Source organism: Leopardus geoffroyi, chromosome D1 (genome assembly GCF_018350155.1).
Source record: "Leopardus geoffroyi isolate Oge1 chromosome D1, O.geoffroyi_Oge1_pat1.0, whole genome shotgun sequence".
Lineage (NCBI taxonomy): Eukaryota > Metazoa > Chordata > Mammalia > Carnivora > Felidae > Leopardus > Leopardus geoffroyi.
In genome coordinates this window covers 76,629,155-76,656,925 of record NC_059329.1, presented here as the reverse complement: position 1 = coordinate 76,656,925, position 27,771 = coordinate 76,629,155, and the positions used below count along the sequence as shown (strand labels likewise).

The window sequence follows — 27,771 nt, the reverse complement described above, 5'->3', positions numbered from 1 at the left end:
GGGAGGGAAGGTAGGGAGTAGAAGCAAGTTGAGTATTATCTTTACTTCATTTCTCTGCGTATGAGTGTCTGGCACTTGTACAACATAGTTAAATATGGTCAATGCTGCCGCTTTCTTCACAGATTTAAGTCTCAAAGAGTACAATATACATAAAAGAAGTCTGAAAAATTCCGAGTAGTCTGTAAGTAGAAGTTACTGTGACTTAATGCTAATTGTAGTACTTCCCATGCCTGGCAGACGGCATGATGTATATGACATCACATTGTCCTTTTCTTTTTCTAAATAACTTTTACTCCAGCAAGAAAACGTTAATGAGACTATTTATACAGACTCCAAACTCAAGAAGATTATGAGTAGACCTCCAATTGCTATACTTTCCTCAGAAACTGCCTCTAATTTAAGCCAATGTATCAGAAACTATTTAAGACCAACTCAGTGAAAATGTCATCGCAGAGATCAAACACCTCAGCAGACCAGATACATAAAACACCAAAATCCAACTAAAACTGTCTTCAAAATGGGGAATGTTGGTGCTGAGTTGGACGAGGCAAAATGAAACGATCTCCTGTGAATTGTATCAGAGCTGACAAAAGGTCTTATTATCCTCCATTGATTGGCTAAGAATTCCGCTATCTTTATGGCAGTTTCTCCGGCAACCTCTATAGAGCAGGAGTCTTTAATACTGTATCTCTGCTACTACCCAAGGAAGTTAAGAAAATTGAAAGCCTTTTGTGCTTCTTTTTCCACTGAGAGCCTTGAATGAGCTTTTCAAGATAGCCTGGACAATGTGTGTAATATTTTGTTTTAATTTGCAAGGCAGTCTTGTTCGTTGTGGTTTGTACCACGGGTCATTTTCACCCCATTTACTCAGAGTAAAAAAATAACTTGCCTGAGGCAGTTCAAAAGTATCTACCTCTCTCTAGACTATGGCAAGACAACGAACTCAGCCTGAGAGTCCCTGGTACCCAGGTGGGCACTTGGTGACCTCTAATCTTGTCCATCAAACCATCGCAGACCATCTGAGGACAGAGCTGGGAAAATGACCATAAACTGCATTTAACCATAAAACAATGGGATAGGCATTGCTTTTTGCCCACCGAAAACCACTCTCCTCCTCTCACTGCCACAGTCCTAAGTGGTTCAGGTAAAGGGCAAAGATCATTTGGTTTCAGGGAAGGAAAACCCCTACCCCAGCTCCCAAGAATTGAATACAACCCAAACCAGTAACAGCCCTCTCATTCTCCTTGCCCAAAAGTTGGTCTAGGGTTGAAGAAGATGTAACCCAGGTCTGAAAAATAGGAGAGTGGAAATCTGCATGTGGGCAGGGACAGGGGGTTACAGGGAATCTTCCAGGAAGGACTTTCCTTAAACACAAAAAACAGAACTTCACACAGAGAAGGTTTGTAACCCATTCATTCCCCTTCCTTCTTTGCTTGCTTGTGACACTGGTATTAGGACACTATGCCTAGGGCCATGGCAGTCATCAGCCACCGGAGGAAAATAAGCCCCTAGTCCAATGTGCTGAAGATGGCAGGATGGAATGAAAAATGGGCTTCTGCTCTAAATGTTGATATTCACTCTACTTTGTTCTCAGGGCCTCCCATCCAGATGAGTTCTATTCTTATCCCATACATGGACTCTAATGTTTGGTCATTTCTTCTTGGGGCTCTCATCGTCTCCATGTACAAGCCTGCTGGGACTTGTAGAAAGTCTCCACAGCAAGAGAGAAAGGACTGAAGCTTTAGCACATCACCATTACCAAAGGTAGCACCACAGTGCACTGTGGCCCAAAGCCAGGTACATACACTAGGCTAAAAAGAAGTATGTCCAAGGAAACAGTGATGAGACCTCAAATCACTTACTGACAAATAAGGCCTCTCACACAAAGGGCAGATTTACTATCACAAATGGCTACTCATGGAGTTTATTCTATGCAATTAAAAATGGCATTGATGAGGAATGAATCAGAGTCCCAAACAGCTTGCACAGCAGTAATTTTCTCCCATATTCTTCTAGTTCTCAATAGCTAAGGGGAGCCAGGAGTGGTGGGTGTACTGGTTCTGCCAGTGGGAGGATCAAGATTCAAATGATTTTGAGTTTCCTCTGTCATTATTATAATTATTCATAGTCTATCCCCACAGATAACAGAAGGGGACAGTAAAATTTTTAGAACATTACCTGCTTTGTAGGATTTTCCATGGAAACTGAGGGGGAGAATGTTCAAATTTTAAAGTTCTGAAATTAATTTTCTGACCAAAAAATAAAAAACAGCCTAAGATTTAAAAAAATAAATAAATATTAACATGAAGTACTGACGTTATCAGTCCTCTTCCTCAAAACTGACAAATGAGTACCAGGATATTGAAGGATAGATGAAAAAGGATTCATAAAGCAAAGGGGAAACTTCATCCTCCCAAATGGCATGTTTCTCTAATCAAGTTCAAATCAATAAAAGTAAGCAAAGGTGGAAACAAAGGTATAAAGGAGAAAGGGAAAAGACCTGTTGGTTACACGGTACCGTTAATGAGAACCAAAGCAGTAATGGACAAAGTCTTTTAGAAGAGATCAAAACCAAAGGCCACCCACCAGGTACTGAGCACCAGCGAGCATTACACACATTTTCTTAACAACTCAATAGGTTTAATCAAAGCCAAGAAATTAAGCAGGGATCAATGATACAAATGGAATGGAAAAAAACATTTTCATCATGAATCATCTTTACCTTGAGAATACGTGAGCCAGTGGAGAACCAAACCAATTAGAAGAGCATGACCAAGGATTTACAGCATTCATTCCATTCCAGACCTCTACCTTCCCAATTAACAGAGAACAAGGTTCAATACATTGTTAGTGAATCGGACAGGAACGACTGGGTCCAACCAAGACACAGAAACAGCTTCGCCCCCACTTTGCCCACTAGAACTTCTCAAACTGATGAGACCGAGCCAGCTAGAACCTGAGAAATGGATGGGCTGGGATCCTAGGGGATTACACAGGAGCAGGAGTATGCATTGCTCACCACCATCAAGGTGGAATGCTAAGCCTGGAAAGAGGCATTCACATAGAGTTGTTCTGCTCTCTAGAGTGGAAATGGGGATCACTGATGCCTGAAGCCACTAACCCCTGTAATGGCATCCATCCAAGTGCCAAAGTTATAAGTCCATCTGTCACTGTGACTTTTAGTATAGTTTATGAATTAGCAACCCATGAATCAGTCATTTAGAAACCCAATCAAAAAAAAAAACTTCTGACCTTGGCAGGTGAAGAAAAAGGCAGTCAGGTATAAGCTAGTATCAAAGCATTCAAAAAGAGGACCCACCCTATAACCTTCAGTTGAACTTGGAAATACTAATTCACTCAAATAAGGCAAAAGAACATCATGTGTTTATGGTTTTGCCAGTGATTATTACATATAGTGAAAGCAGAACATGGGATTTGACATGGCCCCGCCACTTTTGTTGCTTTGCTGTGTTTCAGAACTACCTCCAAAGGTCTGGCTTTCCACATGCTACTGAGAAGCCTGGATAAACGAGGAGAACAGAGCACCCAAGTAGTCGATATAATTTCTGGCAGGATCCCAGAAGACCAGAGCCAAGTGACAGCTTTCAATTTCAACCATGTCTACCAGGAGTACATTTCTCACAAATGACTTTATTATAGCTTACTTACCTTCGCAGTAGGCAGAGTCTCCCTGGACAGAAATGTAGCCATTCTTGCACTCACAAGTAGCTTTTGTATTCCAGTTTTTACACTCCGAGTTTTCACCACATGTAGGTCCTTCTGCACAAAAGTTATGACCTAAAGAAGCAAATAAAATTTTACATTAGAACAAAAGACTTTCAAGTAATAAACCACGAATTATCTTTACTATTTTGTCACCATGCATGAAAACATACACTGGCAATATGCAAGGGTAGGCTAGGAAGGGGGTGGGAGAGTAGGAATGGGAAACTGGACTACCACATGCTTGAGACGTTTCTCTTTAATGCTTTTCAAGTATGTTTGATCCAGGCTGACACTGAATCCCCTTCCCACCACTTTCTTTTTTTAAAAAAAAATTTTTTTTTCAATGTTTATTTATTTTTGGGACAGAGAGAGACAGAGCATGAACGGGGGAGGGGCAGAGAGAGAGGGAGACACAGAATCGGAAACAGGCTCCAGGCTCTGAGCCATCAGCCCAGAGCCTGACGCGGGGCTCGAACTCACGGACCGCGAGATCGTGACCTGGCTGAAGTCAGACGCCCAACCGACTGCGCCACCCAGGCGCCCCTCCTTCCCACCACTTTCTTACGTAACCAATCTTTTTATAATCGCCTTATTGTAAAACTTATGATTCACAGGAAATATGTAAAATGAATCTACATGAATATATAAAATGAACACGACCAGATTATCAGTACCCCTTGATTACATCTCCCCGAGTCCCCTCCCAGCCATCAAAGAGGACTATCCTGAATTTTGTGTTTATCACTCCCTTGCATGTTTTTATCATTTGCCATATATAGGTGCTTATTTCTAAATAGATCATTCAGTTTATGCCCATTTTGAACTCCACGTGAAAGAAATTATATTTTACATATTCTCTATGGTGTATTTTCTATTCATCCCTGCTATTGCCTGTAGCTACAGTTTATTCGTCAATGCTGTATAATACTCTGTGGCATCAATATTCCCCATCTATCCATTATACTACAAATGAGCACTGGGGATATTTGCAGGTTTTGAATCACAAACAACGCGGCAAGAAACATCCCCGAGCAGGTTTCCCAGAGCATCCTTTTTAAACCGTGTGTTCCATATTTATTTTCCCAACATTCCTTTTTGAATCGCAGACATGGCTTCCAGGATAATTCTTTTTCTCTCTCAAGTGCCCTTTACAAATTCCTTTAGTGAAGATAATTTGAAAGTGACTGTGCTCAATCTTAATTTGTTTAAATGTCCTTTTGTATTCTTTAATTTTACTCCAGGGTAAGTTCATTTTTATTTCTTCTTCCTATGATTCCTTGGGATTTCTGAATCTAAAGATCAAATCTTCCATCAATTTGGAACATTCACAGGGAGTGTCTCTTCAGAACCTCTCTTCACCATTTTCTCTATTCTCTCTTTTCAGAACTCCAATCAGATAAATGTTATTCCTTCTCAAGCTCTTCTCCATGCTACTCAGCCTTCCTTTCCTATTTCTACTCCCTTTTTCTCTCTGTACTGAATTCTGTGTAACTTCCAGATATATCTTTATTCTCTTTTGGCCTGGGTCATGGTCAATTTCACTCATCAACAGCATTTTTACTTCACAGATTTTCTAGAATTCTTATTTTGTCTCCTTGGTCAAATCCCACAGTCCCTTTTTCATCTTTTAATTTCCTTTTTTATTTTTTTTTTGAAGAGCTTTTATTTTTTAACATTTATTTCAAAGAGAGAGACAGAATCCAAGTGGGGGAGGGGAAGAGAGAGAGGGAGACAGAATCTGAAGCAAGTTCCAAGGCTCTGAGCTGTCAGCACAGAGCCCAATGCAGGGTTTGAACTCATGGACCAGGATATCGTGACCTGAACTGAAGTTGTACGCTTAACTGACTGAGCCACCCAGGTGCTGCTTAATTTCCTTTTTTAAAAAAGCACGAGACACGTTTGTCTTACATCAATAATTCCAGGATCTTCAGTTTTTGTACATCTGATTTTGTGGTTTGTGGTTTCGTTAAGTATTGTGCATGACTTGTTTTCAGTGATTCTTGTTTTCAGTGATTCCTCAGTTTGTGAGCACATATTTTTTTATAACTTAATCTGTGGGAATTGAGATTTGGGGTTTAAAATGGCATTTCTTCAGTGAAGGTTTGTGTTTGATTCCTTCAGGTTCCCAAAGGAACCATCAACCCAAGAACACTTTGTATTTTGCTTTGGGACATGATGATTGAGCCACACAGGTAGAATAAATTCAGGCCCTAAACTTTCAGGAATGCAATCTTTTCTCCTCCATACCCCCTTATCTAGAGTCAAGACTGATAGATCAGTCTCCTTTTGCAAAGGAGGTTTCTCCTAGCCCCCCAAGGAGGATTCTCCCCTCAAGGTGCTTGATTTATGCATCTCACACAAGCCCCAGACTTTGTCTCCCATCTGTTGGCAGTGTCTATTAGAGGCAGATTCTACCACCAGGGATTAGACATTGCCCTCATGGCAAATCCCAACTCCAGTGTTCTTGCTTATCTCGATGGAATCACTCTTTTCAGTATTTCTGGTCTCTGATTTTTCCCCTTATTGCCAACTCCACCAAATTTGGGGAAATTTATGGTGCAGTGTTTTTAGGTGAACTAGGAGGAATATGTTATTCCTACCACAAAAGTTCAAATACAGTAAGGTTATGAATGTGCTTTATCAACTTGAACTCAGTACATTTCAGTGAACTATATTGCTAGATCACATATTGTGGTCTCATAGACAAGAATGGTCCTTGGAGGCAGGAGATTTCATTTCTAATACAGGTTCTGCAGCCACAAGCACAATAAATCACTTCACCTACCTAGACAGGTACACTGGGAAGGGACAACATCAGTGATTTTGAAACTATTGCTCAGAGCCTGGGGCACAAATGAGTGGTCAGGTAGGGCTCAAGTCCCCCACCCCGGATTCAACCAAAATAGCTCTGCTTTTATATTTTGCATATTTATCATGTGAACAATAGCTTCTGGCTTTAACCAAGATAAAACTCATTGAATTGTATAAACTCCAAGCTTAAATCCTTTTGGTGATGGCATTCTGTAACTTGTTTTTTCCTTTGAAACAGAATTTTAAAAGATACTATTATTAAATAATAAGATTCACACACCTACAATATAATATAATGCATGGCATTACACTTCCTAATACACGTGAATTAATGAGTTAAACTGGCTACTCCATGTAGCACACTTAGAACAATACTTGGTCCATACGAAGAGGTCAACAAACGTTAGCCACAAAGATGAGAAGGATTATGATAACGTTGACAACAACAACTACAGTTCAAAGTAACTTAGTAACACTGTTCTCCTCCACTTCTAGATAAGGAAGGAGAAGATTAAACTATTATCTAGCTAGTAGATGGAGGATGGAGATGCCAGGGTTCTAAATTAGGTCTGGTGAACTCCAAGGCCCATGTACTTTTCACCATATCCTATATCCTCTCAGACAACAAAACTTCAGGATACAAAGTGAAAGATGTAGCTGTTCCTCAGGACATCAGAGAGTGAATCCACAGATAGTATCAGACTCAGCCTCACTACTTATAACCTGTTAACTGCCTCAATCAAAATGAGAGCAAAAACTTAACTTGCTGGAAACCTACCACCTCTGTCAGTCAAAAACACTGCTACTACGGCTTTAAAGGCTTACAATAACCATTACAAATAAAAAGACTTGAGATTTTGCTACCAAAGGGACCATTTTCAGACATCTTAGCTCAGTGCCAGATAAAGGGGCTACACTTTCCTCCCCATGTCAGAATTGATCAATAATTAAGTTGTCACATTTTCTTTCATTGTGAAGTTCGACCCAAGGTCACATGTGTATCCATTATGACACGTATTCTTTGTTTCTTTTCTCTTTTTTCCAGGAGACTGCAACTGTCCTTTTCCTTCTGCATGCATTTGACAGGCAGGAAAAAAGCCACTCAGACAATGTTGATATCCCAATGCATCTCTATCAAGCGTATGCCACATCAATTCACAATGCAGAAAGTTGGGTAAATTGTATTTTCAAGGACAATGAAGGGCCCATGGGACAAACCAACCTTAATGTCAAATCTACTTTGGCTGGGCCTGACCACTGTGCCAAAAGCATGTGTTTAATTAATTAATCCAGGCCTCCTTTCAAGCAGTATTTATTCACTATCTGCTTGCCTTCCTGCAGGAGTGAATAATCAATATTTATGGGGCATCCATTTCTGTGGACTGAAGCACCCATGCAAGCTTCTGAGAGAAAAGTAAAGATGTTTGAGACATAGTCTCTTCCAGCAAGGAAATTACAAACTAAGGGGAGACAAGCCAAATACAGGGGTAGTATAAATACAAGGCAATCTATGTGAAGTGAGACGTGAATAGTACAAATAATCTGTGTTTCAGAGAAGGAGAAATCACTTCTAGATGATGCAAAACTTGACTTTGAGTTCATCCCAGGTAGAAACATGAGAAGGGATGGGCACAAATCCTAGAAAAAGGAATGGGACTCCAACCCCGTGAGGAAGAAGGATACAGTTGGAGAATGTCAAATAATCTGGCAGAAATGTGATAATAATAATTAACACAAATGGTAGGCACTCAGCTAAATGTTTTTACATGCATTATCCCATGTAATTCTATTAACAACCCTACGAAACTGAAATTACTATTTGTACTTTATAGATTCAGTGGATGGAGTTTGGAGAAGTTAATTATGGAAGGTACACAGAGCCAGAAGCCAGAGTCTGAGGCCAAGGTTATCCATTGCCATGTTATTTAACTGCCCTCCCCAAAGCAACAAATTCCTAAGCATTCCGACATCCAAAATATTAAGAAGATATCCTTTTGCACATGAAGACACAAATGGATTACAATTTAGGTTTCTTCTCATCATCAATATATCTATTTTCTGTGAAGTAATTTCACGTATTTTTTTAATGCTTGTTTATTTCTGAGAAGGGGGGAAGGGCACAAAGAGAGGGGGACAAAGGGTCTGAGCAGGCTCCATGCTGACAGCAGAGAGCCCTATGCAGGGCTCAGACTCACAAAACAATGAGATCATGACTTGATCTGAAGTCGGATGCTTAACTGACTGAGTTTACTTAACTGTCTGGGTTACTCAGTTACCCCAATACCAGACACCCCAATACCAAATATTTTTAACAAAATATCCTATCTTCAATCACACTAACATCTTCAAAGTCTAGGGTCTAGGTCTGATTTATTTCTCTCAACCAAAGTTACCCACACAAGGGTAATTGGATGGATGGCTTACAGATGGATGGACACACAGCCAGCCAGAAACATGGGAGGGTAAATTAATGAGTGAAGGCACAGATAAATTAATCTATAGTGGCATTTAATGCCTCCACCCTCCTAACCAACTGGAAGGCAAATATGACTGGTTTGCTAGTTACCATTTTTCTTTCTTATAGAGGTATGAATTACATCTTATAAAATTCACCTATTGTAAAGATACACCTTGATGATTTTTAATCAGTTTACACAGTTTTGCAGCCATGACCACAATCCAGTTTTAGGATACTTTAACCACCCCCAGCTGGACATCCTCATTCTTTAAACTCCACTCCAGGATCAGAGTTGGATGACAAATCATAAATCCTCAATTCTCCACATTTCAGAATCCTTCTAAAGACTTTGCCTTTCTTATCTGATGTGTCTCCATACCATGACATTGGGATACAGATTCTTCCCTTCCTGGATATCAGTCTTCAGTTGCTACCTATAATCTCTTAACAAGCCCTCTAGCTAGCCCTTATATAATTTTTCCTTCAGCTGGTTATCAACATGGTCTGATGCATGAGACTACTCAAAGTTACCCTCTTCCTTAAATCTTTTTTTTTTTTCAGAATTAGAAGCTGTGACCAGATTGTAGACTACACACACACACAGCTCAATATTCAAGTTCTTTTACTTGACTTTTTTTTAAATATAATTTATTGTCAAATTGGATTCCATGAAACACCCAGTGCTCATCCCAACGAGTGCCCTCCTCAATGCCCATCACCCACTTTCCTCTCCCCCCACTCCCCCGCATCGACAGTTGGGGGAAAGTGGGTGATGAGCAATGAGGAGGGCACTCGTTGGGATGAGCATTGGGTGTTGTATGGAAGCCAGTTTGACAATGCATAGGGGCACATGTACCCCAATGTTTATAGCAGTGCTTACTTGACTATTTTGAATAAGTGACTTGAGCCTCCAGAATTATTGTCCTATAATAGAAGCACATAGTGAGTTCTTTCGACTAGGACTGGCCCAAATACAGAGAACATCTTAATTACAAAAACTGCTATTTATTGACTTCTTCCAACATGCCAGACATAGTGCTAAGCATATTAAACACCTTACCTCACAAAACCCTTAACACTGCTAAAAATCACTATTATCCTCACTTCACACATTAGGAAAATGTGGTTGAGACTCACTTTTTTATCCAAGTTAACATAGACAGGATCATGATTTGACTGTGAAGCTCTTGTTAAGAACACTGAGGAAATAATTCTTATACAATTTCAATACTTGGAAGTTTAGACAACTAATGCTTACACTCAATGGATCTCAACCCTTCTATGTCTTACAAAATGTTTCTAAATAGGTCCACTTAGGACCCAACCCCAGATTCTGCCCATCCGTTCTTAGCAAAACTAAGTGTAGGTCAATGCTTGCACCCTATCATTTCTGGCACGTGGTTGAGAATATCTACCCTTCCCTAGAAACAAGAATAAAGGCTCATAGTCCTCTGTAAGGGCACAGGAAATAGCACTGACTATCCAGCATACCCCACTTTACAGGTTATCATAGCCAACAGCCACTTGACAATCCATCTGGATGTCCTCGCAGGCACTCATAGCTCCCCCAGCCAGAACTAAACTCTTGATGTTACTTCTCAAACCCAAGCTCCCAGACTCTCCATACCCATCTGCCACACCTTTATCCACCTAAACCAGAACACTGGGAATCATCTTTGTCCTGACCCCTCAAATACTGAATCTTCCCAAGTTCCTAATATGGCAAGAGTCTAAGTCACTTCAAACACTTAAATTTATATCATATCTAAGTACATGTGATATGGAACAAAGGAATCTATAAATATACAGAGAAGTACACCATGTTTCTCTGGATGCAAATATATGGCCAATTTCTCTAACACAATTCAATCTTTATCACTAGGTACAGAGTTGTGAAATTATAATAAAAGTATATGGTAATGCCACGTGTTGTTCTTCACATGCTTTGCTATTAGGAAATATAAATTGAAAATACAGAGTCAATTTTTTAAAAGGTAGCTTTTTAAAAAATTTTTGAGGCTTATTTATTTTAGAGAAAGAGAGACTGCACATAAGCAGGGAAAGGGCAAAGAGAGAGGAAGACACAGAATCTGAAGCAGGCTCCTGGCTCTGAGCTGTCAGCACAGAGCCTGATGCAGGGCTCGAACTCACTAACCGTGAGGTCATGACCTGAGCCAAAGTTGGACACTTAACCGACTGGGCCACCCAGGCACCCCCTGTGTCAATTTTTACAGACATCTTTTACATGTAATATAGTACATCCACCTAGATAAACCCACTGAAAAGATTTTCTTTTTTGAGAGTTCCACCTTTTAGGTTTAAACCACAAAACTACCAGCCCAAGCCTAAGTTGCTAATAATCAAAATCACCTCAACTTCCTTAACTTTAAAATATAAAGACTAGAGAAAAAAAATAATCAACAAAACCATCCTGGAATGAAACTTAGGGGAAATTTTTAAAACACCATGAAAATGAGACCCTGACACTTCTCAACAGTGGTGAGGGCTAGAGAGAAGAAAGAGAAGTTGCCTGCTCAGGTCAAGTTACAATTTACTACAACTGTACATCACTGGGCAGAGAATCAATGTTGTAAAACTGGGTTGTGTGTATTAATTTTATGTTGTATGTATCTCCTGAACATAACATTCTTTCCTCCACAACAATAAGAAAAGCCCATTGTACTCCAAACTATTATCATCTCTCAAATAGACAGGGCCTCATGTGCCTCCCTGTGCCCTTTTTGCCCAGTCACTAATCCATTTTATACACAAAGGGATCCTTTTAAAACACATATTGGAACATGTCCTTCTCCCCCTTAAAAACCTTCCCAGGGCTTCCATTTTACTTGCAAGAAATACAAAAGCTTTAACTTGGTCTCGCGGCAACAAAGAAGGCCCTTTCTCTCTCTCCATCATTTCTCTCCAACCACATCAGTCTTTCTTTCAATTCTTCTACTGTTCCAACCTCTCCCAATTCAGAGTCTTTGTAAACTTGTTCCACCAACTCACAACACCCCTGCCAGAGTAATTTCTACTCAGTCTTTAAGTCCCAGCTTAACCACAAGCTCTTCAGAAAAGACTCCCTGGTCTCCCAAGCCTAAAGAAATCCCCATTATTTTCTTCCATACATCCTATTATTCTTGCTCATAGTAGTGATCACAATTACTGTATATTTATTTCTGTGTTTATTCAATGTTTACCTCCCCATTAGAAGCTCACTTCTTCAAAGGAAAGGACTATGAAAGATTGGTCACCTTGTGCCCATAGCAATACCCAACAGATTACAGGTCGTCAATAAATATTTGTTTAGTTAATGACTAAATCCTCTCAGTTCTCCAGAAGAAGAATTCGAAGTATTTTAAAGACAAATATACCAAGGCTCAAAGATGTTAACTACCTCCTCCGTGGTTACATAGCTAAATGGTGATGGGTGAAATAGAGATATAAACCCAAATATGATTCTAACACCTGTCTCTCCACCCCGCCCCACATGACTGCCCAGACGTGATTTTAATCATCAAGGGACATTCCAGGAATGATAAGAGATCAGGACTCCACCAGCCATTAGCATTTTCGAATCCACGGCACACCTCGATTTTACCAAAAGAACAAACTTTGTTTCTTTCTCCAGGTCACACATTCCTTGACAACTTGCTGCCTGGACACTCTACGTCAGAAGTAAAACAACTTAATCACACAACAGAACATCAGCCCTCAACAAGATACTAATCTGAGTGAGACCTACTTGGAGCTCACGTTCAAATGGTGAACATGAGCAGATCCTCAGAGGAAGGCACATAATCTGCAGAAATCAGGTTCCAACGTTTACTCAAATACCTGTTTTAGTTCCCAGCAGAGGCACCGTGCATTCATTTGACAAATATTTACTGAGCACTTAGCGGGTGCCCAGGCACTGTGCTAGGCAATAGGCATAGAATTTAAAAAATGCTGTCAACAGCATAACGATGTTCTTAGTCATCTGACCCTCTAGCAAAAATGACCGATGCTGAGTATCGGATTAGAAGGAGATGATGTGATGGAGAACAAGGTGTTCAAGAGCATATCACAGAGAAGGGTCATAACACAAGATCCGAAGCAATTTAAAAGCTGAGTGAAGCTGACCAAAGGATGGGAGTTCTAAACACATGAAGCCGCATGTCCCCATAACGTGTTCAACGAAATTAATGGAGTGACAGAAACCCTGAGGTCACATTTTTTTAGTTGGGAGTAATCGAAAATGTGGACTCTGCCTAGTGGCCCTGTATCTAGAACTCTGCTATCAGTGAAAGACCATAACACCTGTCAAACAACTTGCTGTCTTTAAAGCCATTGGCCTTATCTGCATACGATAAACCCCACCTATTAAAAGGAACCCCCACACATGCACTGCCACTCTCTAGATCCCACTCCATACCCTTTTATAATTTTACCAAAACCATCCACCCATTCTGCTTCACCTCTGGCTTCTACAGCCAGTAACGGACAAGTACCTTTATGATCTGCTACTGTGACTTCTTCCACAATAAGGAACGAATAGGCCACCATCCTTGGGCAAGATGGTTTCTCTAACATAGTTAAAGTTGGATTCCACATAGAGCACCTTTTCCTACCCTCAATCTCCTACCACTAATGTGCCCCCCAGCAGGTAGGCAAGTTGCCTCTTAAACGATGTACCTCGATGATGTAAAAATGCACTCTTAACTCAAATCCTAGAAAGCCAGTACCTCTCACATCACTGATGCCGAACCTTGGCAGTTATATAGGAGCTAAGGTATACTAAGTACAGTATATTGCATGTGCCTCATTGGTATGGAATCTCTCCACCCATTGACCAGCTAGGAGGGATATGGCCCAACTATATCCTATGACAATTGAACATCCACATGTACTCCACAACCAACACACACACCATAGAAGCCTGGGCCCTTGGGGTTAAGGACATTCCTTTCTCCTTGTCCACCATGGTTAGGCCAACAGGATGAGCCTGCTAGTGACTGAGCTCTGGATCCTTACAGGTTCTGTCTTAGAGAACAATCCATTTCCTCTGCAATAGTCAACACTTAAGGGTCTATTTGTCCAAGGCAGCCTGACCTTAGTTTCAAGTCTTCTGTCTGGGACAACGTGCCCTCTTCCAGAGGCTCTGTGGGTCCCGATATACTGCAGCACTTCTGGGGCCACAGATGTCACAGACTCCAGAGACAGTACTCTTCAAATGCCCTCTGCTCCCAGCCTCAACGGTTAAACGGAGAGCCCTGTCTTTACGATCCACTTCAGCCCATGGCTGCAGGGATTTTGATCAGACTCCATCTACCAGTACACACAGAACCTGCCCCAGCTGCTAACTGCCAGTTCCTCCATTTAGGTGCTAGATGATGTACTCATCAAGAGCCTCTTTTGACCTCAAATACCCTAAAGTCCTCTCTCTAAAACCATTTCAATTACAAATTCTGCTGGAGACTAGAATGACGAGGAAGACGAGGGGGGAAAATCATACGATGCCAAGAGTGTTTGGGAGGATTTAATTGAGGGCATAAAATCTTAAATAGTACAAATAATCTCAACTCATTTCAGTCCAGACCAGATGACAAGGCAAGTGAGCATGAATTAAAATTACAGATAAACACATTGGGAACAGATGTTGGCAAGAATTTTTTCCCCAACACCGAAAATCTTAAACATGCCACAAAAACCCTCCAAAGTCACTGGCAACCTTGAAGATACAATTAGAGCCAAATTATGAGGGGAATAAAACCCTGAGGTGTGTGTCAAGAATTCTGGAATATGTCAAACGATCAGTGTCGTTTCCTGGAGCAACTGGAGGATGCACACTCAAGGTTCGTAGCTTTTTGCCCCCCTTTGACTGAGACCACTGCCAATTCAGGGGCACTCTTTTTTCTGCTGAGGTTACATTCACACTTTTATTACTTCTTCCGGGCACAGGCATCGGTGTCACTCCGGGGCCCACTCCCCCTTCACCACCTTATGGGCTCACACTTTAAGTGGTCAGGCTCCTGCTACAGTCATTGCCTTAACGTCATGAGGAAGGTAAAGAAATTTCACACTGCCGGCACAAACTGTCCTGAAGCATCAGAGAGAAACTGCAACGGGGAAAGGGGATGTTCTGGTGGTACTGGATACCTTGGGACCTCAGCAATTGCAAAATGGCCTCTTCCTGCCAACGTCCATCACTTTGGGTCTTTTGGCAGGTATCTTCCCTAACTGTCCTATTGTCCCTTCCTTAGGGACATCCCGGGTGTACCAACAGCCATGTGGCTTTAACCACCAATTCAGCTGATTACCTTCATTTCCCTTTAAAGGGCCCAGGAATTCGTTACAGCATGTGGCATGGCCCAAGATTTATAGAGACAAAGTGCCACGCCCCTAGAGTCTGGATATCAGTTGTGTTGGTACAATGAACATCGTAAGTCAGTCAGAGCCTGTTACTCTTAACTCTACAGTCTTAGGTTTAATTCCCACAAAGAGAAAAACTCAGTGAAAATCTTCATCTCTCTCCTGGATCAGTCAGGGGGTGGGGGGCAGAGGCAAAATGTGTAACCGTATAAGAAAATAGGCATGACTCGAATAAAATGAGTTTCAGAATCATGTCACCAAGTTATAACTCGAGCGAAATGGTCAGAACTCAGCAAAATGGGTTCAACATTATTTCCTATGTGAAATATACAGAGTCTATTGAATATCTGGTACTGAAAATCATTTCCTTCGAAGTCACTGACCTGACAGTGATAGAATTATTCTATGTGGTAAGAATGTATTTTCACCTACCTTATCTCCTACATTTAAAGAATTCATAAAATATAATCATTAAAACAAATGCAATTTTAAAAGTTAGAGCACTTTATGCATATCATATAGCCAGCCAACTGGGGTCAGAAAGCACAGAGCACTCTCTGTGCCTTCTCAATTTCCCAGTCTAAACCTCCTCAGGTAGGACGGCTCATCGGAGGCCTAATGAAGACAAACCTCAGAAAACTTCCATTCCCTAAACAGGCCCAAGGAAGATTGTGACTCAGATTGCTAAGGAATGATAAGCTCTCATGGGGTGATTTTCCTCAGACTAATGACCTGACATCCACAGTAAGACAGAGAGAGATGATAAATATGCTAATTGAAGGGCCTTCATGGAGGTATTGAGAGGCTACAACCACTTCAGTTTCTGTAATCAATAACAGCAGGGTGGCAGAAACCATACAGCTGAAATCACACCACTGTGGTCATCCCTGAAATACGCATCTCAGATCATCAGAGGCCCGCCTCTCTGCTCACTTACTGCCTGCCCATCAGGAGACAATCTCAATTCACAAAGCAAATGGTACAGCCTCTCCATATGCAGGATAAAAATTACTTTACATAGAAATTGAGTGTTTTTCACCTTTTCACTACTTTCTGTTTTAGAGAGGGGAAAGGATGGTGGGGTGGGGAGTGGTGAAGAACTGAATAATATGCCTTAGAAGAGGCCCACTGGGCTTTGCACATCTTGTCAGAACAGAAACGAACCAACCCCTCCTCTTCTTGCAAGACACAGGAAACACAGAGGAAAAGGTAAAAGACAACTATAAATCCAAGGAGAAAAATATTTCCCATGGTATTAGGAAAGACTATTATGCTACTTCTAAAGATGTTCTTGGGAAATAATTGGATTAAGAGATCTGGAATAAAATTCATGGAGAGCACAGTTTGAGACAGCAGACCTTAGAGGTCTCCTGAGTTGCCTTTTTGTCAACCAACATATAAATTTTGTGTTTTCATAATAAAGAGAATAACCCACTGCACAGGAAAATGCACCTTTTCTGATTCTCTGCTGTGCAGAGCAAGCCCCAGCATGTGGACACGCGAGCAGGATGTTCTGGGCTCTGCTCTACTTGGGGTCAACAGAGGTCATGGTACATACAGAGTAAATGGTGCTGAAAAGGGCCTTTGTCTAACATAACGTTCTCTTCACTCCAGTGTCTGAACGCTGAGGTGGGAGTCAAGAGGAGAAACCAAAGAAAATCCAGATATCCAAATGGGTCAATTCAACTCTTTCACCACCATATCTTTCCTGAAGACATTCTCTCATTCCTATCAAAATGCAGAGTTGTCGAAAAGCATAAATAACCCTGTCTGATACAGACACCTCCGAAAGAACTATCAGCAAGCAGCCCCCTCCCAACAAAGCTGGTAGTTTCCCACCTCAGAAAGCAGCAGATAGGAGAAGGAAGAAAAGCCCCGATTTCACAAATTGGTCCTAGCTATGATCTAATCTAGGAAGTGTTACTCCTGCCTCCCACTTTTCCCTCAAAGCCATGTCAGGTTTGGTAAAAGTCACCAGGTTGCAGCAATGGGGCCTTGAATGAGTCTATTTTTCAATGAGAGGTCACATCTGTCAACATCTTCACTGGTAAAGGCGTGCACGCCTTCTGGAGAAGTATTAGCAGAAGCAGTGGCACGAGGTCTATTGTAAATTGGGTCAGAGCAATGACATTCCTCTTGAATTTCTGTGGGATAATCAATGATTCTGCTCTAATGAAACCATAAATCAGGAAGGATTTACATAAACTGAGTCTCACTTGGCACTTCAACAAATAGCAAGTAACGGATTTTGCATTAAATTATAAGACCTACCTAACAACCCTATCCGTTACCAATAAATGCATCCCTCTGAAAATTCCAGTCAATCTTTAGGTGTTTCTAAAGCATCCTGGCTGCAAACATGCTTATTTTCAAAAGGCAGAAAAATCAGGGCAGATTTTCTGATGGCATCGTTAGCTATTCTTGGCTATCAACACACTACGTTTTCCTAGGAATTTTACCAAAATACAACTTTCTAAAGACCAAGCAGAGAAATCTCTGCATAAGCTGAACACTCCATGATAAAATATACAACATTTCTATAGATCAGAAGATGCTAGAGGAGAGGATCAACAAATTACAGGTTGCTACCTGTTCTTATAAATAAAATTTTATTTGAATAGCCACACCCATTTGTTTACCCATTGTCTCTGCTACTTTTGCAAAACAGCTGAGTTGAATATTTACAACAGAAACCTGGCCCACAAAGCCTAAAATGTTTACTTTGTGGCCCTTTACATTAAATATGTGCCAACACTTATGCTAGAGAAAAACGAGAAAAAAGTGAAATATAAGGTAACCAGAGCTAAATCTGCTATGCTGTAGAAGCTTCAAAAGGAGCCAAAAAGGATCAACTCCACGGGTATTTGAGAATGTGAAGAAAGATGTGTGACAGGTATAGTTTCCAAAAAATAGATAGGAGTTTAACCAGATTTGTTTTGTAAGATTTTAAATGAATTTTAGGTTCTCCTAATCCATGTAAATCTGCCAGGGCAAGACCTTTCAGAAATGAAGGGATAGCTGATCCACAATTTGAAGAGGACAAATTTTGGGAAAGGAGAAAATTCCAGGAAAAGGAAGCAAAACAATTTCTGCTCCAGAATGAATTAGCAATTAGGTGTTACGTAGCTAAAGCTTTTTTCCTTACACGAAAGTAAAAAAGTTGCATATAATCCTATAAATAAGGATCCACTAGAAGTCCCTGTCTGCTAGATACAGGAATTGGCCCATGGAAAAGGCTCAACAGTCTGCTTGCCAATGCCACTCATGAGAAAAATGTAATAATGATAATGGTTATAATAACCATTATTGCAAGAACTATCATTCTTTTTATAGGAACTGTCACTTATGGAACATTTATCACATGCTAAGCATGATGCTAGGTACTTATGCATTTTTGCATTTAGCCCTCCCAGCAGTCCTGTGAAACAGACTATTATTACCCTCAGGTTTAGAACTGCTCAGACTATGACTGAGAAAGGTAAATAGGATATGCAAGTTTCCAAATAGCAGAGCAGAGTTTTGCACCCATGTTACGATCTTCACATTATTCATTAAGCCTTCATGCCCCCCACCCTCATCCCAAGCACCGCTCCACCACCAAGCCCACTTACCTCGACAGACACTGCAGCACTGATTCTCTGGGAGAATGTGGTCCTTTTCTGAGCAGTTCAAAGGAGGGCATGCATCTGTAATTTTTACTAAAACTCCACCCTGGAAGCCAAATAATCAGGAAACAAAAAAACATTCACATTTCTTAGTTGATGACACAGACATAAAATGCTCATTGTTAACAGCCTGCAGTGATAACAAGTTTCAATAAGTAATAGTACTTCTAGGAATTCCACAATAATGACAAAGTCGCAAATAGAACTTCCAGGATGACACTCCTGGAAGAGAAGGCACATTTCTTTTCCTAGGTCTACACAGCCTCAACTTCAACAAATAAGTTTCGAGTATCTTCTATGTAGCAGAAGGTCACTCTACAGTGGTATTGCTGGGAAGTTCACAATGGGCTGCTGAATGGGGGAGCCTTACTTTGTATGGTTTGCTGATTTCTGTGATATGAATACCGCAATGATGACCAATTTTGAATTACCAACATAGTATCACTGACCAGAGTCGGGAAGTTATGAACAATGAGCTCTCATAGGCTGCTATGAGGTAGTTTCAGTGCTCCTGGACCACACAAACCATTAACGCAAAGATAATTTAAGACCTCTTCCTTGCCCTTGAGGAGTTCCTAGTCTGAATACAGGAAGGAGGGGGGCAAAAAAACCCAAAACAAAACAAAAAAACTCACTTAACTATTATGCAGTACGGTAAGTCCTAAAAAGGGTATGATGATGTGTCATGGGAGAATGCTACTGCTTAAGTGGGAAGAAATTATAAGGAAGATGCCAAAGATGAACAAAGAAATGGGGAAGAGGAGACTTTCCTGACAGAGGAAATAGAGCCAAGGTATCCAAGTACGAATGAACTGAATGGAGAGTTAGAGGAGTATTGGATTTCTCCCTATATGTAAGTAAAATCACTTACAATAGATTTTTAAATATTCACCTGATGAATCTTTAAGACCTCATTTCACCAAAGGTTGTCTTTGGTGGCATTACTAGCATCTGTATTTAGTTGTACTGTGAACTCTAAATATTAGCCCATTAATTACTATAAAAAAGGGTTTGAGAGTCTTTTATTTTATCTAAAATGTTTAGCTTTTCTCTCCTCTTCCTAAGAGGCTATTTAAGTCAACTAAGAAGCCAGCCTGAAAAAAGGAGTCTCACTTAAGACCAAAAGGTACTTCTCAAAATAAATGAGGGAATGGGATGGAGCTGGCTAGCCAGCAGAGATGGGGGCGATACAGAGGTTTCCATTTCCGAGACACTAGCATTCCAGTGGCCCCACGGTCCACTGGTTTCACAGGAAACCGTTTCATCAAGCACATCTACTCCTAACTATGAACCTAAACAAAACTCTAAACATCAAATATAAATTTAATTTCTTTTTTTTTTTTTTTCAACGTTTATTTATTTTTGGGACAGAGAGAGACAGAGCATGAATGGGGGAGGTGCAGAGAGAGAGGGAGACACAGAATCGGAAACAGGCTCCAGGCTCCGAGCCATCAGCCCAGAGCCCGATGCGGGGCTCGAACTCACGGACCGCGAGATCGTGACCTGGCTGAAGTCGGACGCTTAACCGACTGCGCCACCCAGGCGCCCCTATAAATTTAATTTCTAAACTACTCATCCACCATTTGGAAAATTTGCACCATGGTTTCCTCTCCTGTCTCATGATTTTCAGCCCCAACAGTCCTGCTTCCAATATTCCTTGCAGTGTCTTCTTTTTGTCCTCCTTGCCATTCATTTTTCTATCTGTCCCAAGATATCCAGATCTCTTGCTTTTCTCCCATCTTAAAACGGGACTTAAGATGTGAGAATACAGCCTGGTACCTGTGCACCTTCACTCTCCATCACAACTATGTTCCATTCTCATCCAGGCCATACTGGGGGGGCACCTAACCTTGAGAGTGGGCACTGGCCCTAGGCCAGGGTGCCTACCAGCTGTGCCTTAATTTCTGCAACAGGACACTGAACCAATAGACATTAATAACTTTATGATCAGCAGCATAAGCTTTCATGCACAGGAAAGCAAAATGCTTACTTACTGTTAATGCCTCTACAATATCTTTCAATATCAATGTATTCATTATCTACTGCCTCCTTGCAAAAACAGGAGTAACAGAAACTGCTGAATCCCCTTTATGAATTCTGTGTGCCCAACCCCCACCATCTGAATGCTTTTCTGCTAATGGCTCATCCTTGCCACCCTCAGATAGTATTCTGGGCATTGGCACCACTTTGCCACACAGAGAGCAGACAGAGTTACCCACAAGTTGTACATCCCCACTGCCATAGCCCAAAGCCAGGGAATGACAGGCATGGGAGGCTCTTTACCTCAAGGGGACACAATAGTTGGGGTCCAATTAGTACTCCAGCACCCCTCCTGGAACCAGGGTATTTGAGGCCTTTCAGCCCAAATCCCACCCTCGCTCAGTTCCTTGCCTTACCCCATTCTGCATCCTCCACACCCTTACTGGTTGCTTCTGAGAGCCCTACCTTGTTCTGAAATCCTTAGTTCAGGGTCTGCTTTTAGCGGAACTCAAATTGAGACAATAAGATAAGTTTCATTCTTGCTGTCAAAAAGGCAACTGTTAAAAAACAATTATATCTAGATGGTGAGATCCTGGGGCGGTTTCCTTTTTCATCCTTGTAATTTTCCTCTATGTTCAAAATTTTTTATCTAGAGTGTATATTTGCTTTTGTAAAAAAAAAAAAATAGTAATACTTAAAATGCCATGAAGACTTTTTTAATATAATCACTCACAAAAGTTTTTTTTTTTTTTTATGAAAAGGGCTTGCCTTGGCTGATTAAATCAGACAATTCTAATCAACCTTTAACGTATTTAATGAGCAAGATCGTAATTTGAAATGTTTAAATAGAGACAAACCCCGTTGCATGATCTTGAAATAGTACGAACTGTGATTACAGTACCGAAAGTGCCACCACATCCATTAGTCCAGCCACATAATTAGGCACAAAACCTTTTTTAACTTTATTTTTAAAACTATTTCTAGTGAGAAGTATCTGATAATTAATATTTTAAACCCTCCTGATTATGGTATGTTATTTTATGACCCCTAGAACTCTGTGTTGGTAGAAAAATACAACGCCTCCATTCTTTCTCATTTAGAGTGACACTCTCTAGGTCATTGGTCAAATATAAACACTTGCAAGTTCTTTACTAATCACTGTGTTTCAGCCTGAATTTCTAATAACAACTCACACCGTTAAGTCAAAAACTGTTGCTGGCCTGAAGCAATGTTGCGGGGCAGCAATAATTGGACAAAGTAAGCAAGACTACTAGAAGAGCTTATTCATCTTTAAAAAAAAAAAAAAGTATGTTAACTTCTGAAAACACTTGGTGAAAATATTTGAAACAAGAGTTTGTTTCTTACCTAATTGGTGTTGCTAAGGTTTTAAAATGATCCTAGGAAAATGAAAATGAAAGGACCTCTAGGCAGCATTTTGTCAAATGGGGATCTGCACTTGAACCACAGAAGACCAAGAATTAATTACTTGCTCAGTTCTCCCAAGGACAGTACTTATATAGTACCAGTATAGACGCCTAGGAGAGACGTTAACTCTTTACATGCAACAGGTACCACTAGGCATCAGGGTTTAAATCTTAAGAAAGGCTGCCTGGGAGAGACTCAAAGCCTTGGCATCCTATGCCCATCACCTCCTCTACCTGCTGACAGCATCCATTAAATGTGTCCCAAGGCTGTTCTATGGCCAGTTATAAATACTACCCCATTCTTCAAGAGAATCAATGAGCCATAGCCTCACCAACCTGGTATTCTCAGACAGACTAAAGAGTGATCATTCAATGCTTCTGGATCTAGCTTCTACAATTCAGAAATGAGAATTATTTCCAAATAAGTCTAACACCATCAGGAGTGGCAGTAGAGAGGCTGAGAAAGGAACCTGTAAAGCCAGACCACACAGGTTTAAATCCAAGCTAGCTCACTGACTACCTATGTGACTGATCTCCTGTGCCTCAATTTTCTCATCTGTGAAATGGGAATAATCATAGCACCTACCTAGCAGGGTAATTAGGAGTTTTACAGAAGATAGTATGTTTAAAATGCTTTAAAAGAAGTGTCTAAAAAATACTAAATGCTCAAGAAATATAGTTGTCAATGACCCTTTTCCATACACAAAGGAAACATTTAATGAATAACTATAAAAAGAAATTAATGACTTTTTAAAAGATGAAATTACTCACGTGCACATATATACACACACATACCACACGTGCAAAGGGAATAACCTGCCTGCCCCAACTTTTATAAACAGTAAAAATCTAAGCAAACAAAAGCAGTAAAAGACGAACCCAAGCAGGCAGAGCATCTACAATGTGCTATTAGCAGTGCTAAGTGCTATTCCAATAAGCTGGCATTTCAATCCAGGCCCACATCTTCCAGAGGTCTCCAAAGTTCTCTGCCTTGATCCTCTGACAAAAGATCGAGTCATAATTGGGACTCTTGCCAGAGTCACCTACTGTTTCTATATAAAAGATAAAGGGCATTGCTACCTCTAAGTGGCAACATAAAAGACAGATACTGGCGGGGGGGGGGGGGGCCGGGGAGCGCCTGGGTGGCTCAGTTGGTTAAGTGTCCGACTTTAGCTCAGGTCATGATCTCACGGTCCAGTCCATGGGTTCAAGCCTTGCATTAGGCTCTGTGCTGACGGCTCAGAGCCTGGAGCCTGCTTTGGATTCTGTGTCTCCCTCTCTCGCTCCTCTCCCACTCGCACTCTGTCTGCCTCTCTCTCTCTCTCTCAAAAATAAATATTTCTTTAAAAATTAAAAAACAAACAAACAAACTGGAATCATCAGCAGAGTGGGCGAAATTGTCTTTAATCATCCCAGCTGCCTCTAAAAAAAAGGTTTTAGAATCCAAATCATTTTCTCTCTCCTAGAAGTGAAACAATTAAGGCTTCTGGGTGGTTCAGGTGGTTGGGCATCTGACTCTTGATTTCAGCTGAGGTCATGATCCCAGGGTCATGGGATTGAGGCCATGTTGGGGTCCACACTGAGTATGGAGCCTGCTTGAGATTCTCTCTCCCTCTATCTCTCTCTGCTCCTCTCCTACTCATGCACGCTCTCTCAAAAAGAAAAAAAAAAGTTAAACAATTTACAGAGAAAAGGACCTCTATCAATCTTATATTCAGAGAGGACATGTATGGTCATGTGGTTTAAGAAGAGCTCACATTTACTGAGAACCTACTTTGTGCCAAACACTCTACCAAGTACTTCACGTGCTTTATCTCATTTAATCCACCCAACATCCTATGTGGTAATGTGCCAGCCTCAGGTTGGAGAAAACCCCACCAACTCCCCCAAGCCCAGGTCTGGTAGCTTGCCTTGCTGATTGAGAGATCACAGAACCCTAGCTGCCACACCATCCCTGCCTCTGCTGCAGACTACGGAGCCTCAGTGCACAGCATCTACCGTTGCACAAAGACCACCACACCTACGTGCCCACCAGACTGTTTGGAGACACAGATCTGTGGCATTCCCAGTGCAGCCAAGAAAGTGGGAATGGGAAATACGATAGGAAAGTCTGAGGGTGTTAACCCCTGGGGTAGAGTCTAGTCCCGGAGAGACAGAAAAGAGACTTTCGTCCACCCACCTCCAACCAAGGCCCCCATAAAGAAATGTATTCAAGCTCCTTGAGAGCCTCTCCAGGTCTCTAAATGCCTCATTCTCCTCAGTCTTTATAAAAGAGATTCCTTTCTTTTCCCCAGGGGTGTGATGAGAAGCACATGAACTAATGTAGTAGCAAGCACTTGTAAAGATGGCTATTCTGAGATGCAGTGGTTCCACTCAGCCTCTCTGGAGATGCCCCACAACCCCAGCTGTGCCTCCTCAGTGGAAGGTGGCTGCTCTGTAATGTACCACCTTGTATTTGTGCACCCTCCTTCCCTCCGTCTCTCACTCTTACTTTCCTAGGATGGCTCCCACACTTTGTTCAAATATTACCTCCACAGAAAGGCCTTCTCAGACCACCCACACCTACCCAAAAGCTCTCTATCATCTCAGCATGATTTGGCATTACATCATACACTTATTTGGTTCCTTATTATCAGTCTCTCTTACTAGACTGCAAGTTCTAGAAAAACAGGGACTTTGTTGTGTTTACCATTATATACCCAGAATTTGGTACCATGCTAGTATGCAGCAGCTGAGCACGGGAGGTTAGCTGACTGACTACTGAAGATCTATGCTTCTACACGTCTTATTTCAAGAAAGAGATAGACGAGGGCAGGCAGGAGACAGGCATTTTCTCACAATATATAAGACACTTGTGAGTAGAGATGGCACCATCCAGAGCTGGCATCACAAACTGATTTCCCCAAAATCAACTCAAAACCCTTTCCCAGGGCCACCTGCCAACCTCACTGACTTATGGTTGTTGTTGGCTCCCTTTGCCTTCTCATATCCTTCAGAACTTTTTCCCAAGGCTCTATGTTCCACAGCGGACGACCACCCAGCCACGCAATGACAGTGGATGGGACCTTCTCATCCCAGACAGCAGACCACCACTCAGACACCCACTCAGGCCAACATGTTCCACTCCAGATCCCTATCTAAGCCAATCTATCTATATGTTAATTCCCCCCAAGGGATGGGGAACGTAAGATTGAAACTTACTCTGCATTCACGGCAGCTCTTAGTTAAAATCCGCTGGCCTTCTGCAAGGACTTTTCCTCCATAGATGCATTTTGCTGTAACAAAAACAGAAAAATGGGTCAGTCATGCTATGCAACAAATTGACCTCCATGGAGCCATCCAACTTCAACAGATTCCACAGATTCTCTGATTCTAAACAACAGGAAACTGTTCCCATAAGTCATGGGAAGAGTGTCAGGACAACTACTGAGTCCCCATCAAATGGTCATCTTCATTACATTTGCCATGAGCCCATCAAACTCAGGATATACAACTATTTCAACGTCAGATCTGTCAAAGGAACTACGAAATGAAGTGATGTGGACAGAAGTCAAAACAAGGAAGAAGCGGTTGTCACATCACCATGGAGGATAATAGCAACAGCTTTAATTCATACACTCCAGACATAAACAACTGGGGAAAAGGAGACTCATGTGCCATTCATCAGAACCTAAGCCGCCATGCAGAAGGATACCATTTTTTTTTCCTTGTCATCATGGGAAATGTGTGTCCTCACATTCTATGTTCCTGTGAAGTTCAGAAACTATTGAGAAATACAAGCCAAACCAGTAAAGTACTTATCAATGCACTAGAGAGACTGCCTTTGGGAAGGTGAGCTCTATAGGTCACTAGGAAGGGCACGGAATAGACAGGCTCTGTAGCAAAGTTAAAAGCATAAATAGAACTCCCACCATTCAATTTAGATTCCCCTGAGACTCAGTCCTCAACTCAACTTGCTGACCCAACTTTAAGCCAGTGCAGAATATGTTAATTTGATCTGACCCTCATGTGTCTCCACCCAGTTCTCCAGCCACATCAAACTTTCCAGGAACAGGAAAGCAAAGGCCTGATGACTCCCTCTCCTGCACAGAGGAGGATCCTTCTACCCTAGTCCTCAGGAGAGGCAGAAGTGAAAACATGCACGCTAAGACGTCTCTACTACTCACTGTCTTACAAAAACCACCTTACCTCTCAGAGCCTCCATTTCTGCATCTGTTAAAAACAGGTTAATTACATTTGGTAGCTTCTTAGTTCTACAATCCTCCAACTCTCATGGAATGTTCAAGTATATACATACCTTCACAATCAACTTGTCTAACTCCCTCTTGTTAGCCACAGAAAGAGGAAAGCCCAGAGATTTGGTTATACTTATCATCATGATCCTGTAGTGGATATTGTGACATGCTACCCAGATTCCCCTCGATGGCCAAAGGACTCATTCCTGCAGCTGCTGGGACAACTGATGACCAACAGCTCAACTGAATAATGATCCAGGACTTGCCCTTGGTTGAAAGGAGCCACTTTATCCAAGCTCAAATGTTCTTTCTAGGGCAGCCCACATACAATGAGTGGTTGATGAAGGTAGGACAAAGTTCCGGCCCCTGGCCCCAACTAGGAATCTCTCTGAAAGGTCATTCCAGCTCCGGAACTCCCTGTAGGAATGACTGAAGTGTTTGTTGTAACTGCATTACAGTTCAACCCCTTCATCTGGTCAATTCTGCTTCCTTCACTATCTCACTCCTACCCCCGAACTGATCCTGGCAAAAGTTCCTAATAAAGGACATGCAAATCTCCATTTCAGAGTCTGCTTCCTGTTGGAACCAGACCTACAACCAGCCATACCAAACTTGAATCTGTTCTAGCCTAATATGTCCTTTCTGTGAATGGCACCATTATCTACCCCAGCACTTACACCCCACCATCTGGGGTCTTTCTATCCTCTCTTAATTGCAAATATGAGGCCATGCTTTAAAAATCACTATGGGTCACAAAATACCCTCAGAATGTAGTCCAAATTCCTTAATTCAGCAAACAAAGCCATTCATGTAGCTTTTCCTTACTTCTCAAGCTTCACAGCTCCACAGCTCACCAATTTCTCTGCATTTACTCACCCTCCCAAACATTCAACCTCCACATATACCCCAGCCACGCTTTCCTTTGCTTCTACACATACTATTCTCCAGGAATAGGCAGCCTCATCCACCTTCCCCTGGAAAACCCCCACCCTCTACACCCATCAGTTGCAATGTAGGCCTGACATCCAGCACGAAGCTGTTCTTGATTTCCAGCACTGGTGAACTGCCTTCACTTCGCCCTTGCATTGTACTCTGGACCTAGTTCCAACATAGCACACCTC

The 27,771-nt window shown here is 41.5% G+C and overlaps 1 protein-coding gene across 2 annotated transcripts in view; it reads right to left on the bottom strand.

The window, feature by feature from the left end:
* Nucleotides 1–27,771, bottom strand: part of NELL1 (neural EGFL like 1) — an 879,943-nt gene that overhangs the window by 641,878 nt on the left and 210,294 nt on the right. For both annotated transcript variants that reach the window (XM_045484781.1, XM_045484782.1), the window contains exons 10-12: nt 25,617–25,690; nt 18,958–19,057; nt 3,670–3,798 (exon numbers count right to left, since the gene is read on the bottom strand). In XM_045484781.1, the coding sequence (XP_045340737.1) occupies nt 3,670–3,798; nt 18,958–19,057; nt 25,617–25,690 (303 nt within the window). The remainder of the gene's footprint in view (nt 1–3,669; nt 3,799–18,957; nt 19,058–25,616; nt 25,691–27,771) is intronic.